General features: G+C 38.9%; 1 protein-coding gene and 1 pseudogene across 1 annotated transcript; one reads left to right on the top strand and one right to left on the bottom strand.

The window, feature by feature from the left end:
• Positions 1–3,325: 3,325 nt before the first annotated feature.
• LOC145786366 (large ribosomal subunit protein uL1-like) lies at positions 3,326–15,310 on the bottom strand. The gene is made up of 6 exons (XM_082598009.1): positions 15,212–15,310; positions 6,651–6,803; positions 6,311–6,459; positions 5,887–6,017; positions 5,644–5,772; positions 3,326–3,436 (listed from the first exon to the last, which is right to left on the bottom strand). Exons 1-6 carry the CDS (start codon positions 15,214–15,216, stop codon positions 3,353–3,355), a joined length of 651 nt encoding a protein of 216 aa, XP_082454135.1. The 5' UTR covers positions 15,217–15,310; the 3' UTR covers positions 3,326–3,352.
• LOC145787038 (U6 spliceosomal RNA) lies at positions 4,270–4,365 on the top strand (annotated as a pseudogene).
• Positions 15,311–15,682: the final 372 nt, after the last annotated feature.

Below are 15,682 nucleotides of genomic sequence, written 5' to 3'. Positions count from 1 at the left end.
TGCATCATAATTTGTCTGATATAGCCTTATCTAGATTTACATAATGTACCGGTAATCAATATCTTTTAAAAATTCTTCAGAATAAATGCCTGTACTGCTGTACATATACATTTATAAACTTTGAATAGACAAAAGTACTGTTTAATCTTGAGTCTAGGTCAATTTCCATTGGCAACAAGTGCTTTCCTTTAAACTAACCAGTGCCTAATATTTCTGGCAGAAAAGTTTAGCAACTAACCAGCCTTTCAACAACCTATGGTTTGGTCTTCTGCTGAAGAAGTCAAAATTCAATTCCTTAATAATTTGAAAACTAACATCATCTTTTAACTACTTATGTTCATGCTAACCTAAGCCTAAGAAAAGTAGAACAAACGAAATTTACTAGATAAATACTGTAACTAACATGCTACACATTCCACATTAGTTAAAAACAAGTCTGCAACCACAATATCTTGCACAATTTCAACATTGATAGTAGACAATTATGCCTGTATTTGCATTTTGGTGCTTTGCTTTCATAATATACACTCGGACCACTAGGAGCGCTGTTTCACGAGCGACGACAACTGCCTTTTTCGTTAGCCTTCCAGACTAGTAATAATAGAGACTGTGATCGCAGTGTACTGTATGTTATTGCAATGGGCGCAAATAAAAACATGATTATTATTATTGTACCATAGAATGCCCAATTGCCCATTCCTTGCAAAAACTATGGGGTGGTCAGCTTACCAGTTTTCCAAACTATCCAATAGACAAATTTGTCATCAATAGAAACGATTCTTATGAAGTACCGCAGCCTATGTTTTGTTTTCAAGTGTTGTTTTGTCACATAGGGTACTCTATTGTTGTATAATTGATATCAACTAATTTGATTATTCATGAGCACAAATTATTTATACACAAAGCACTTTTTATCAATTCTTTCTTTTCAGTTATGATGGCAAAGCAGATAGCTTTCTTGTCAGTTATCTTATGTCGTGATATGTAGACTATATTGCAAAATACTTTTTAACACAATACTCTACCGGTACTACTATACTGTAGATGCATTTTTCTTTATGGAAACAAGAGCCAGTAGGCACCCCTGCTATAGGCTGTCCTCGATAAATTTTGCCATTGACATCGTATGCAAAGCAGGGTTGCCAGATCCAAAATAGCTTTGCCTGCCAAATGTTTCGTAAAAACCGCCAAAAAACTGCCAAATTTTTCAGGGTTTTAAAAAACTGCCAAAAAAAATGCTAAACTGTTAGTGCGGCTTGTCCTGTTAACCAGCAAGGCCATACACCATAATATATGGTGCTAAATATAGCTCTGATGGTATATTGTCTTAATTTAACTTGATAGACCACTCAGTATGAATAATGAAACACAAACTGCATGTATCAAGCTAAATTAAAACAAACTTTCAAAGGTTGTAGGGGGCAGCCACATAGTTGGAGCTATCAAGTATCAACGAAGCGCAATTAGAAGAAGGTGATAAAGACCAATTGGCCTGGGGGGAATCTATGGGGGAGGGCTGCTTTTTTAGCAGGTTTTATAAGTTTAACCTGCATGCAATAGCATTCCTCATTATCAGAATCACTGGTAGTGGTACGTTAGTTCAGATTTGTTTTCCTTGCTTGGCGACACAAACATTCTGTCCCACATATTTACGGTACTTTTTACAGTAGGCCATTCATTTAATGCATGCTTTGTAACCAATCTAGCCAAAGTCTGAAAAACAAAAAAACTCAGTGTTAAACTTCAACAGGTGAAAAGAGGACAATGTCAAGAAACACTATTGGTAAATATCACAAAAACTTTTAAGGTTTAAGGATTTTCACAATGTTAATGGCATGAAGGAAATACACCTACACCTGATAACTTTACATGTCAAGAGGCTACAGTTATTAGCAGAAATGCATGGCATCTGCATTGACGCCGGTATGCCAAATACGTTCCGGTTCAAATTTCTACAAGGTCTCTGGCTTACGCTAAGCTTTCAACTCAAACGGTGCCACATCGCATCATTAACCATAACCTGTTAACACTTAGCAAGAAAATAAATGTCAAAACGCATCTCTCCAGCTGTCTAGTCCAACTCCAACTTTGGACTTGGTTGGTGCCTCTGGAGCTTTCATTTGAATAAATTAGGAATTCAGAGTTTCCAGACCAAAAATTAAACTTTTTTGATGGACTTTCATTGATAAAAGTATTTGAAAAACTTTAGTGGTGAGTTGTTCCAGTAATAATTACAAAAAAAACACCAAAAGATGCCAAAAAAACACTAAAGTACAAACTGCCAAAAAAATGCCAAACTGCCAAACGTAATTTTCTCCTGCCAAACGCTTTCAAAAAACGCCAAATTTGTGGAATTTGGCAGGAAAAACGCCAATATGGCAACCCTGATGCAAAGTAACCATCTATTTAATCAGTGACGATCGGTGAGGGAAAGCAGTGCTTACCTTAGCAAAAACTATGCAAAATATAATGACTGAATTCTAGGTTCAACTTATTATTTTTATCACGTCTATTTTAACTTCAAAATTACTGTATTCGTGACTAGAATTACTCGTAACGCTTGTGAGTAGTCTAAGTCCTCACCAAACCGCATGTCTTGCCTATAAATGCCAACTGACGCAAACGCTTGTCAGAAACAATCACTGAGGCTCCAGGTAAGCAACTATCAAACTTGCTTTCCCAGATTCAAAAATGTCAAAAAACGTCACTGCTGAAAAAAATGCTGAATTTTAACAAAAATATGTGTATATTTTGGTTTTTTGGCTATAACTCGTTTTGTATTGTAAATAGAGCAAACTTTTTTCTTAGGACAGATAGAAACAAGATGTTTTGGCAGCTTTTGAGCTATATATCATGACTCTACGACCAGTGGTTACCGAGATACCGGTAGGCAATTTTACCCCCTCGCGGGCATAAATTGGGGGGTTGCCGGCTGGAAAATGGGGGCAACACCCTAAAGTCAATTTTTAATGAAGTTTTAGGTCATTTGAGAACCCTGTTTTTTTCGATCTAAACAAAAAACTTTTTTCACTCCACCTCATATTCTAACCTAAACCTCTCAAAAACCAATATCGAAATAGCATGCCCACTTACAACAGCAGTAATTTCTGGACTGCTACCGCAGAGTTGCAGTCTTAAAGTTACTAGACCCGTCAGGGTGCGTCTCCAAACGTTACAAAAACAAATATTTCAGAAGTTAGTTTGATTAACCTGCTGTTTTCCTAATTGTTCAGCTACGATTAAGCCATGCTTAAAATAATAAAAGCTTTTAGCAACCTTTCTTTAAAAACTCTGCCTAAAATCTTAAAAGTTTTGCACAACACAATAACTTGTAAATTTTATTATTCGTCTTTTAGTACAATCGCTGTGGTCGCCCCATCGTGCTCTTGATGTGAAGAGATCTGACGTTTTGCCAATTCTTCTTCAGCAACGACACCTGCGTTCAACAGAAGTTGTTACATCTAGTAGCACGGCATTTCATGCTAACAGGGATCATTATTGTATCAGCGGTCTTCTGGGGACCTCAATCGAAGATGTTGTAAACTAGGGGTCACCAACTTTTTTTTGCATGCGGCCACTTTGGCACTAAGGAGAGCTGTGGCGGGCCGCTTTAATACAATTTTAGGTACCGGTAGGTTGACTCTTATGCTAGAAAAGAACGCATTTCGTACCCAGTATCCAGCGTTACATGTTGTTCATATTTATGTTAGAATACCGCAGCAACAAAATTAATCGAACAACGCTACTGCCAGAGTGCCAGGCCAAGCTCCTTTTACAACACTTTTGACTTTTTTAACAATGCTTAATAAACGAGGCCACTTGTTTTGCGCACTTATAGCGAGGCGAGCGGTTTCATCAGAATATTCATCGCCAAGCAAGAGTGGTGTTGTCACTTCGCTTCACAAAAGATATCTTGCAATTAACAATTTCAGTAAACAAGGAAACGTTTGACACATTGCAATACAGGCAACAATAGTGATCTGCAAACATATCAGCAAAAAATAGGCTCCAATAACAAGGAGAAAGAAACCAGGCACCATGAAACAAACGCTTCTGGAAATCACCGAAAAATCGTAATTCTATCGTTATTCATAAACAGTCTTCCCTCTAAAAAAGCAATGAGTTGGTTTTTCATCCTTTTTGTGAGAGTCTATAAAACCGTCTTTCTTTTATTACAGACAACTGTCACTTGCGATGCTTATCAGCGTGGCAAGAATTGTTGATTAACAACATTTTGCAGTAGGCTACTTGCTTCGGCAGTAGACTACATGCTTCGGCAATGCTAAAATTGGAACGATACAGAGAAGATTAGCATGGTCCCTGGGCAAGGATGACACGCAAAATCGTGAAGCGTTTCATATTTCATTAAAAAAAAACATTTTGCAGTACTAAGCAAAACATTTTCATAATAGAATCAGAAAAAGTCTTTAAATTTATATACAATATTTTTCCAATTTAGGCTATTATAATTGAGTTGGCACACCGATCTATTTTGCCAACAAAAACTTGCATAAAGAGAACACTGCTCGTGAAACACTGTAACGATGAAACCCACACTAGTGTTTACATGACATTTGCAAACTTAAAATAAGCAACCCTATGCTCACAGACATTTTCGAATTTCGAAAACAGACATTTTAATCAACCACTGGGACAGTGTGGCTGGACATTCAGTGGACATCGCATTGGTATAGCTTTAACCAACCCCCCACCTAGAACTATAATCGGATTGGTCGGTCAGTGGAATCGTATGCAAAGCGAAAATATGCTTCCAGGAAAGTATTTTTTGCCTTCGTGCTCTTTAACTCCAAGAAAAGTATTTTTGGTTATACTTGTACGCTGATACCTTCCGCGGGCCGCACCGATACAGCGTGGCGGGCCGCATGCGGCCCGCCAGTTGGTGACCCCTGTTGTAAACGATGATTAGCTTTCATTGGCTTACGGTGAACCAGAAAACCTTTTTCACATTATATCAAAATGAATTGAAGTGGTGTGATAATGATTGACTGTACAAGTGAAGCATGCGTTTGAGACTTTCCAAAAAAATTGACACCTAAAAGATTGGGTTAGCGTGCGACACTGCTACCTTTACTTCTAAGGTTTGTCAGTTAACACGTTTAACATCTTACGGTAGCCAGGTCTGCATTTACAAAAATTCGTCATAGCAAATGACTAGGGAACAGTGTTCCGAAAGCTAGTGCAATTCGATATTGCCACAACGCACTCGGCAGCATCGGCTAAAACAGATCGTTAGAATCTACACTGTGAAGTATTATTTATTACTTAAACGTCTGATAAACAGTCTCATTCTGTAATGTATCTCAGTTTACTATCAAACTCCAGTCAATGAGTGGACTGGTGTTAGCGAAATCTAGAAGTTACTTTTGCTCGCTTTCTACGCCCGACTAACCACAGCAGATCAAAGGGTTCTAGCGCGAGCTTTTGTAACACATTGCATACACTCAACAGGGAAATCACAACCAAGTGAAAATTATTTTGCGATGTACAGTAGCTATTAAAACCCATAAACTAAATTTAAGGCTGAGACAAGGTTACAAAGTTGAAACGTTAAAATTGCAAGTCCTTAAATCAAAGAATTGGTTGCGGCACTCATCACGTGTTGCTTTCATTCAACAAACTCACCAGAAAATTGATTGCAAGATTGAGGTTCTGGACAAGTTCATCTTCGGTCATTTTCACGTTGCCCACAGCAGTTGCCAAGCAAAGTACTTTCTTCATTTGAAACTTGATGGTGCATTTAATGTCTTGCACCTGTGAGGTTCATTGATGTCAGTTAGTTCAATGATATAATTAATTACTAAGCTTTCCTATGTTTAAAAATTACGAAGTGAGCGGATGAAAATTCCACACGGAATGCTCCCTCACCTTCCCAAGCATCGATTCCTGGTGGGTGATGAGGGCAGGAAACTTTCCTGCTTTGTTGAGGCCTGGACCGAGAAGTCGCGGGATTTGCTTAATGAGAGATTCCGACGCCATAAATGCATCGTACTTTTTAGCTGCAAAATGTGGTTTAATTAGTCATCTGCCAACTTGTGTTAAGATTGACACAAAAACAAAAGGTAGTTCTCAGATAGAAGTCACAGCATTGTAAGCTCAGGAATTAAAACAAAGCAAGTTCCACATCATTGAACTACCGGTACTTGATTTTGAGTATCCTAGTCGGATTGACATTCACAAACAGTGCCATGCAAGAACACAATGCACTAAGCTCCCATTAATTGGCGAACTTCATAATAATTTTGTCACAAAACAAAGTATACGACTATCACTTATGAAAGATGAAACAAACCGAGCTTTTTGACAAGCTTCTTATCCTTGTTCAGCTTCTTCAACGCATCTACGTCCATGCAAGGGATGTTGTTGGCTTTAGCTTCATCACAATGCGCAGCATCACCAAGAACACAGATTCGATAACGATCCCGAGGTATGTTTGGCAGCCTAAGAATAGCAATCCATGATGTACTACGCAGTCGTATTAAACAAGCCATTCATAACCATGTAGATTCACTAAGCAAAAATTAACATACTTTACAAATTAAGGTTGCAAATGTTTTGCTACCCAAAATTTGAGGCCTTGGGTGGGGCCCGTCCAACAATGGACTACCAGAAGTATTTCTGGTAAGACGTACTTCACAGTGCCAGAGAACCGTTTGTCTTTTTGTGGATCATAGTTTTTCAGTGTGATCTGCAGCTCGACAGTTTCAAGAAATTTTCTTGGTTTTTCTTTGGACCCAGCAATAACCTTCCCAACACACTCATACAATGTGTCACGTGATACTTTGCTGGAAAACAAAGACAAATTTAGGTAAGTTTGAATTATGGAAGTCAAAAAGTATGACAACTACACATATCAAAACACAATCAATACATTTATTTGTAAGGTTTCAATTTTCTGCTTTTTATATGTTTGGACAATTGAATATATAATTAACTCTATGACTTTCTAGCTCTGGTATTAAATATTCTATGGCATGTGTGAAGCGCCAGTCACTTTTGTGTGAAACACTGAAAATATTACTACACAACAGGGCAAAAAAGCTTCTACAGTCCTGAAGAAATCTTCATTAACCATCAGTGCAGCATATTCTGTTAAAACCCAGTTGTTCTCAGTAAATTTATCTTCATCATGAGTTTAAGTTAATACATGCTAGAAAAATTACATCATTGAACAACAATACAGATTGAACTTGAATCATTCTTAAATTTATTGCGCTATAAATGTGCCCAGTTTGATGCAAGATTTCTCATTTCACACTTTTTTGTCCTTGTTGGTGATCATGCAGACAATTGTACCAGATATTTACAAGTATTCTACTGAAATTTGCATATGAATTAATTAAATAGGTCACAATCTTGTTACATGTCTTTACATTTTATAGAGTAATAATATTTAATATGTTCAGCTGCCTTATGGGTGATGACTAAAGATATCTGAAATAAATTTTTCTGAGAAAAATCTCATAAAAGAGCCTCAAGCCATAAAAATTTAAGCAGTTTTGGAGTAGACTACAGTAAAATGGTTAAAAAAAGTTGCTGTGATTATTTGTTCATGTGAGATTCAGTAGTTTTTCTTTTAACTAATATTTAGATAAGGTACAAAAAGATATTGATCTTTTTTGAAGCTTTATATGCGGCGGGCTACTTCATTTCAGCTCGAGCATCAATGCACATGTTGTTCCCAGTGAGTGATTATGAATAACGCTGCTGAAAAGTCTTGATAATCGCTGGAAATATGCTTTTTTGCTGAAGCATAGGCCACATATGCAAAATTGCAAAAATAGGCTTTTACATTTTCAATATTTGTTGTGGTGTATGTTATGTTGTTCTTTCAGTTTGGTACAACTTGTGGGATTAGTTGATGAACAAACAAAAAAACAATCAATTTGGTAGGCTACCGGTATCATTTTTAAAAGTCTTTGATTTTATTCGATTACATTTTAGAAAAAGTTAAACATTTGGCAACGGTGCTTTCAAGGGACAACGTGTTCAGGGCACATCGGTGGCATTCCTAATCTGATACATAGTCACTTACAATTTTTAATCATGTCACACAAGATGCTCTAAAAAATATGCACTCAGGCATGTTGTTTGTCAAAGGCCCCGAATTTCAGCATGTAATGATCGCAAGAAGCACAATCTAGATTGCTCATATTTGTCCATCGAAAAATGGGTGCAACCAAATTCGTACACTGAACAATTCGTACCCTGAAGAGAAAAAACTTAAAAAAAAGCCGAAGTCGCTGATCAGTTTCTATTTTCCGCAAACATTTTAAAATTTACAGTAATGAATTTAACAGTTTGCCAAAGTCACTGATCGCAGTTTCCACAAACATTTTAAAAGGGTTAGGGTTGATCGGAGTTTGCGCAAACATTTTAAAAGGGTTAGGGTTGATCAGAGTTTCTGCAAACATTTTAAAACTTCCAGTAATGATCCTAAGAGTTTTTGTTTGTTTGCGGAAACTCTGATCACAACTTCGGCTTTTTTTAATTTTTTCTCTCGATCTTTTTAGGGTACGAATTTGGGTGCATCCTTAAAAAATAACATAGGAACTAGCGATTGCATAGCACGAACAATTGTTGCAAGAATATAATTTCACACACATCTGGATAGAATATAATTTCACACACACACATCTAGAAAAGGTTAATATTGTATCCCTTAGCTTCCATTTAAGCAGGAAAACTTTCAACTTTTGTTGCTTTAACAATGCATGACATTGAATTACCATAACAAAGGTGAATTCTTCGTTAAGAATTGATGGGAATGCTTAGACTGGTAAATTTTAATAAGTAAATTTTTTCATTGTAAATGTCATAATCTCTTAACTGACTGTGTTAAACTTTGGTCAAGCATGTTAACAGTTCTGCTGCTGGAAACGAGTTAGTTCGTGCAATTGTGATGTAATTTAACGTCACATGACGTCACAATGCCGCAAAAATCATAATGTGTTGCCAGTCTGGGGGCCTGACAGGTTGCTTCAATTTTCAACCAAAAAAAACGATTTTTAACCCATTTCCCCGCCAAATTCTTAAAATTAAATAAAAGTCAAAACACCAATCAGTGTGAACAAAGCTTGAAATTCAGCAATAACTTCGAGGTCTAGAGATTCTTAGACTGGGATCATGTTGCCAGGCAACTAGTATATTGATCAATGCACATAGGTCATGTAAAAGAGCTTAGTTTTTATGCAGCAAGGTAATTGAAATATTCTATTATTTTTTAAGGTTTAGACTAATATACCTATTCATTTAGAGTCACTAGACTAGACTGCTTACTGGTACTAGCTAGAAGTCCTGTACGGTAGGCTATCTAACCCTAGTCGCTAAAAAAATCCAAGCAAGCATTTTCTTATGAATCTAGGCCATGACTAATTGACTATGCTATGATGTCAACAAAACTTATGAATGTAATGTAAAGGCAAACCAAGCGTGGTAGCCTATAGGTTTCATCGAAAGGAAATATGTTTGCAATCGCCTAGTTGGTTAAGTTAAACTTCGGTACCGTACAGTAGCCTAGCTATCGGCCAGCAAAAATTGTCATTTTTACATCGTTTCAACGTCGCCAGACGTTGAAATCGTGTAAAAAAGGAACTTTTGCTGACCAGGTATAGGTTGCAACTGAGAAATATTTACAAAAGCCATTCGATTTGTTCAAAGAACCGAATTAGCCTAACAGTTCGTATTTACATTGATTCAATGTTTGAATACGTTGAATCACTCGGCCTATTATTTTTCTTTACATTGATTTCACGTCTGAACAGGTTGATTCAATGCAAAAAAAACTGTTTTGCTGACTGGCGCGCTTGTAAATGCAATGGTCATTTCGACGATCAATTGCAACACCGATTTGCTCCAAAATTTCAAAGTGCGTTTCAACAGTTTGGCAACCCATTTTTTCATTACCATGGCAACAAGAGAAAAAGGAGAACTCCTCTCACTTTTTCAAAACGCTGGCAGCTAAAGTGTTAAAGTGAATATAAAATGCCAGAAAGTGTTGCAGGCACTAATAAATTAATGTGGATATGTACTGGTAGTTATGTGCATATTGGCAATTAATTTTTGAGGACTTCTAAAAAGAGTACCGTAATTGTCAACTTACAGTCCCTCTTTTTTATTAGAAAGATAATTTTATACTCTCAAGTATATACGTAATAATTGATAGTATTGTTGTGTATATTAAAATTACATAAGCACATTTTGTGATTACAGTGAAGGCATCTCAACATTGACATATTAGTAAAATAATTTTGCACAATTGGCCAATAAAAAATCTGCAAAAAAACTTCCTGTTAATGATGCAATGACAGCAACACACATATTCTGATAAAAACACTTTTCGTTGACATATGTATTTGGCAGTGGCTATTTGACCGGCTCCGGTCTTTGAATCTGAAACACTATTTGACCGGTCATGACGTCACTGCATAAGCACTTTTTTCTTTTTCTCTTTCAAAGCAAAAGACAAGAAGCGCCGACATAAGTTCTAAATTCACCACGTAATCTTCGACTCAGTTCGTGGCGCGTAGGGTTCGTCTCCGGCTGCCAATCTAGAAGGGTGAGTTCGATACTATCCAGAAGCATTCTTTTTTTCATTTTTTTTTCTAAATTTTGACCCAAGCGCATTTATGTGGTCAATTTTTAATTTGAGTAGCCTACAGTCTAAGTTAGTTAATAGTTCTCAAGTATAGTTCTCAAGTTAGTTATATACAATACTTCTTTTAAAAGAAATGATAATGGTAAAACCATTTTTTTAAGAAGTATTGTATATAACTAACTTGAGAGAAAAATGTAGGGTCGTTCGCCAACACACGTTTACTTATGACGATGGGTGCTCAAGTTGTCAACCTCCACGTGGTGAGCCCTGGATTCGACTAATGACAACAAACCGACAAGTAGCAAAGAGAAAGCAAAGCTTATCTGAAGCAAACAACATGCAAATGGAGTTGCAGTCTCCGATTAATTCCGACCCCGATCAAGCGCCCTTATTAGGGCGGACATCAACGAATGTCGTAAGGGAAGGAATAACCTTGCTGCAGCTCAATGTGGAAGGCTTTTCAAGAGCCAAGTCTACAGTTTTAGAACACCTGATTGAACCCTTGCAACCGACTGCCATCCTGCTCCAAGAAACTCACTGTGTGGATGTTTCGCGCCTGAAGATAACGGGCTTCCAACTTGCCTCCTACACTCTTAGTAAAATCCATGGAGTTGCGACGTTTGTGCACAGTGCTGCAAATTGGTCACATGTGTCCTCTTCTGATGATAGTGACTCAGACATAGAGTGGGTCGCTACTACTATCGAGAGCGTATGCGTTGTTAACGTCTACAAGTCACCACAGACAAGATTTCTGAACGATTCGATCCCGAACTTCAGTTCCCCATGCATGTACGCTGGCGACTTCAACTGCCACAGCATTCAATGGGGTTATAACATCACTAACTCTGATGGGACAGTTTTGGAAGATTGGGCATCCCTCGTAGAGGCTCAGCTTCTGCACGACCCAAAACAACCTGATAGTTTCCGCTCTGCCAGATGGGGTACCACATCTAACCCCGATTTGGCCTTTGTGAAGCTTGGCGGAATCCTCCCGCATCGTGCTGTACTGGAGAAATTCCCTCGGTCCCAACACCGACCCTCACTGATTGTCCCTTCTAACCCAATTCGACCAGTACCAACCAAATACATCCCAAGATGGAACTTCCGGAAAGCGGACTGGGAAAAGTACACCGACCTTGTAGAGCAGCAATGTAACCAGATTCCTGAAGCAAACACCGTAGGAGTGGACGCAGCATACAAAAAATTCTGTCAACACCTCATCAAGGCAGCCAAGCTATCCATCCCAAGGAGCTGCAGGAGAAATTTTATCCCAACCTGGGATAACGAGTGTCAGCAAAAATATGATATTTTTATGTCATCCGAACCTGGCTTGACAGCTGCGGCAGCCGCTACTGACTTAACAGACTGCATCAACAGGAAAAAAAGAGATAGATGGGAGGAATCCGTCGCTGGAATAGACTTCACCCACTCAAGTTGGAAAGCCTGGTCAACGCTCAACCGCCTCACAGGCAGGACCACGAAACCAAAGCCATGCCCTATAACGGCCAACTCCATAGCGAAACAACTTCTCGCAAATGGCCAATATCAAGGAGCTGATAAAGCGCATGCCAGAGCAGTGAAAAATGAAATCAACCAACTATGGAAGGTACCCAGTTCAAGCTGTTTCCTATCTACCTCTTTTAACATCTCTGAGTTAGACGCAGCCATCAAACACCTAAAAACTGGCAAATCACAAGGCCCAGACAAAATCCCACCAGAGCTAATTAAACATATTGGACCACTCGCACGAGAGTGGCTGCGACAGCTCATGTCATTCTGCCTAAAGAAGTTGCTCCTCCCAAAGATCTGGAGGAAAGCTAACATCATAGCCATTAGAAAGCCCAACAAGCCAGCTGATAACCCTAAAAGTTACAGGCCCATTTCCCTGCTCTGTGTGCCATACAAGTTACTTGAGCGTCTCTTACTGAGCAGACTCGAACCAATCGTTGACCCAAAGCTGCCAGAAGAACAAGCTGGATTCCGACGCGGCCGATGCACAACTGACCAGGTTGTCAAGCTTACTGATGACATCGAAAGTGGTTTTGAAGCCCGTGAGAAGGTGGGTGTTGTCCTAGTGGATCTTACAGCAGCCTATGACACTGTGTGGCACCGTGGTCTTACTATGAAGCTATTACAGCTCATTCCTGACCGACACATGGTTAAGTTTCTGGTAGAGACCATCTCGAACCGTACCTTCATACTGCATACCAACGAGGGAAAACCCAGCAGACCACGCCGCCTGAAAAATGGCGTCCCCCAAGGGTCAACACTATCGCCACTCCTATTTAATATCTATATAAGTGACCTCCCATGCACTACATCGCAACAGTATGGCTATGCGGATGATCTAGCTCTTCTATATGCTCACAGGAACTGGCATGAGGTGGAAAGAAAACTTGAAATTGACCTGAAACTGGTGGCTGACTATCTGGACAAGTGGAGGCTCAAACTGAATGCGTCGAAAACAACAATCTCTGCTTTCCATCTAAATAATCGGGAATCTCAGCGTCAACTGTCTGTCTCGCTAAAAGGAAATCCTTTACCATACACTGCAAACCCAACTTACCTTGGAGTAAAACTTGACCGGCAGTTGACCTACAGACCCCACATCGAGTCACTCCGTGCCAAGGTTACCTCGCGAAATAACCTCTTGAGAAGCCTAGCAGGAACAGGATGGGGAGCCCGAGCATCAACCTTGCGTACAAGTGCACTAGCCTTGGTCTACAGCTCAGCCGAATATGCCTCAGCTGTGTGGAACCGCAGCAGACACACAAAAAAGATGGATGTATGCATTAACGACACCTTGCGCATCATCACTGGCTGTCTCCGCCCCACACCTACTGCTTATCTGCCAACTTTGGCTGGCATTGCTCCTGCTCATGTCCGTAGGGAAGAAGCCTCTTACAAACTGGCTCTACATGCGAGACTCGATCCTCAACACCTTCTCCACAGTCACTCCCAAACAAATGGACCAGTCAGACCTCAACGCCTATCATCAAGGCGCCCATTCCATCGATACGCTATACAACTTGTGGATAAGAACTTCAGCTGCATGGAAACATGGGCCCAAGAATGGAACGAGCTGCCACATATCCCTCCCCAGTTTTCAGTTATGCCAGCACTCTCCATCCCTCCTGGAGCAGACCTCTCAAGAAAGGCATGGGTCACATTGAACAGGATCAGATGTGACGTTGGCTGTACTGGAGCTAATCTGTTTAGGTGGGGGTTGCATAATTCGCCGATATGTGTCTGCGGAGCGGTAGAACAAACAATGCAACACATACTCCACGAATGTTCCATCTTACGACCCCCAAGTGGAATCACTGGTATTCGACAACTGGACCCAACTACCGTATCTTGGCTGCACGAGGAGGCATTGCCAATCTAAGCTGCTACAAGTCAAACGAGAGAAGAAGAAGAAGACTTATGACGATTGGAAAATTACCAAGAGAAATTCTCAAATTCCAGCAAATTAAAAAAACTCCAACATTATTACTCACATTTGAAAAGACATAAAAAATGGGCTGTAGGCTACTCAAATTAAAAATTGACCACAAAAATGCGCTTTGGGTCAAAATTCAGATAAAAAAAAAGAAAAAAAAGAATGCTTCCGGATAGTATCAAACTCATCCCCTCTAGATTGGCAGCCTGAGACGTATCGCACGCGCCACGGACTGAGTTGAAGAATACGTGTTGAAGATAGAACTTATATCGGCGCTTCTCGTCTGTTGCTTTGAAAGAGAAAAAGAAAAAAGCGCTTATGTAGTGACGTCATGACCGGTCAAATAGTGTTTCAGATTCAAAGACCGGAGCCGGTCAAATAGCTACTGCCTATGTATTTTTATGACACTTGAATGTAGGGATGTTATTTTTTATAAAAACAGAGCTTTTTAAACACGTAACTTGAAAACTAAAAAACAAGTCACATAGTTAGCATAAAAAGATAAAACTTACACACGAGTTGTGATAACATTATTGATAAATAGGCTGTTAAATTATTTTTGTCAAATTAGCTTTTAATAGAAAAATATTCACAAAATTGTGAAGTGGACGCAATTACGTCGATGGTAGCAAATATGGAAGCTGGTATACAGTCCCCCTCCCCCCTTGGCAACTCATGACAAAGAGGAATTGACCGAAACAAGCAGATTGAAGTGTGTGAACAGTAAAAGGTAGTTTCACCCTATATGTTTGGTTGAGTCCTGTCTTTGTCATGAGTTACCAAGGGGGGGACTTGTATACTACGTAGCACCCAAATATGTATAGCCTTTATGCACCCTAGCTAAGTCCTTCGAAAATATTGAAGAGTAACTTTTTTATGATGCTTGTACTCTTTATTTGCAACTGAACATTCGGTTTTATAAACCAATCATCATGACATATACAAGCTGAAACTTTTGTCATTTGTTGATGCAAGGCTTTGCGTTTTAGCTCGATTTAAATCGAACATACGCTTTGGACTATCTGTACCCCATAGTGTCATTCAACACGAAACCTGGTCTGTAAAATAGATTTCGTTGTGTTATCTTAGAGAATTAAATACTTTCTAGTGCAAAAAGTGCATTAGAGAATAGGATTAATAATGATTCGTCTCACCTCATCTTTACGTCCGCACGACTCTTCCAAACATCAGCAAAAGAAAGATTGCTGGAAAACTCATGCGGACCTACTTTCAACCTCTAGGTGACAGCACAAGTTTAGCGAGAACATTTATTTCACAATGCAAGGGGAAAAGACAATATGAGACTGTTCAGTGTTCGCTGAGCAATTCAATTTGTTTTTCTTTGTCGCAACATAACAGTAAATAATAAAATTAAAAAATAAAGTATGGGAAGAAAACCAAACAAAGAGAAAAATTTGGAAAACCATAAAAGTTTAAGCATTGAAATGCAAAACAGTTTCATGCGCTTTATAAAAATTTTAATTTAAAAAATCAAGCTCTTCTGAAGTAATGGCATCGGGAGAGAGTTTGCTTTTTATTACCAAAGACAAGCAAGACACAACCATACAACAGGGCTAAGCATTATAAAAAATATTTGATATATTTACAAATAGTTTTAACAGCCG

Source organism: Aplidium turbinatum, chromosome 17 (genome assembly GCF_918807975.1).
Source record: "Aplidium turbinatum chromosome 17, kaAplTurb1.1, whole genome shotgun sequence".
Taxonomy (NCBI): domain Eukaryota; kingdom Metazoa; phylum Chordata; class Ascidiacea; order Aplousobranchia; family Polyclinidae; genus Aplidium; species Aplidium turbinatum.
The sequence above is the reverse complement of the archived record's forward strand: the minus strand, read 5'-3'. Positions and strand labels throughout refer to the sequence as shown.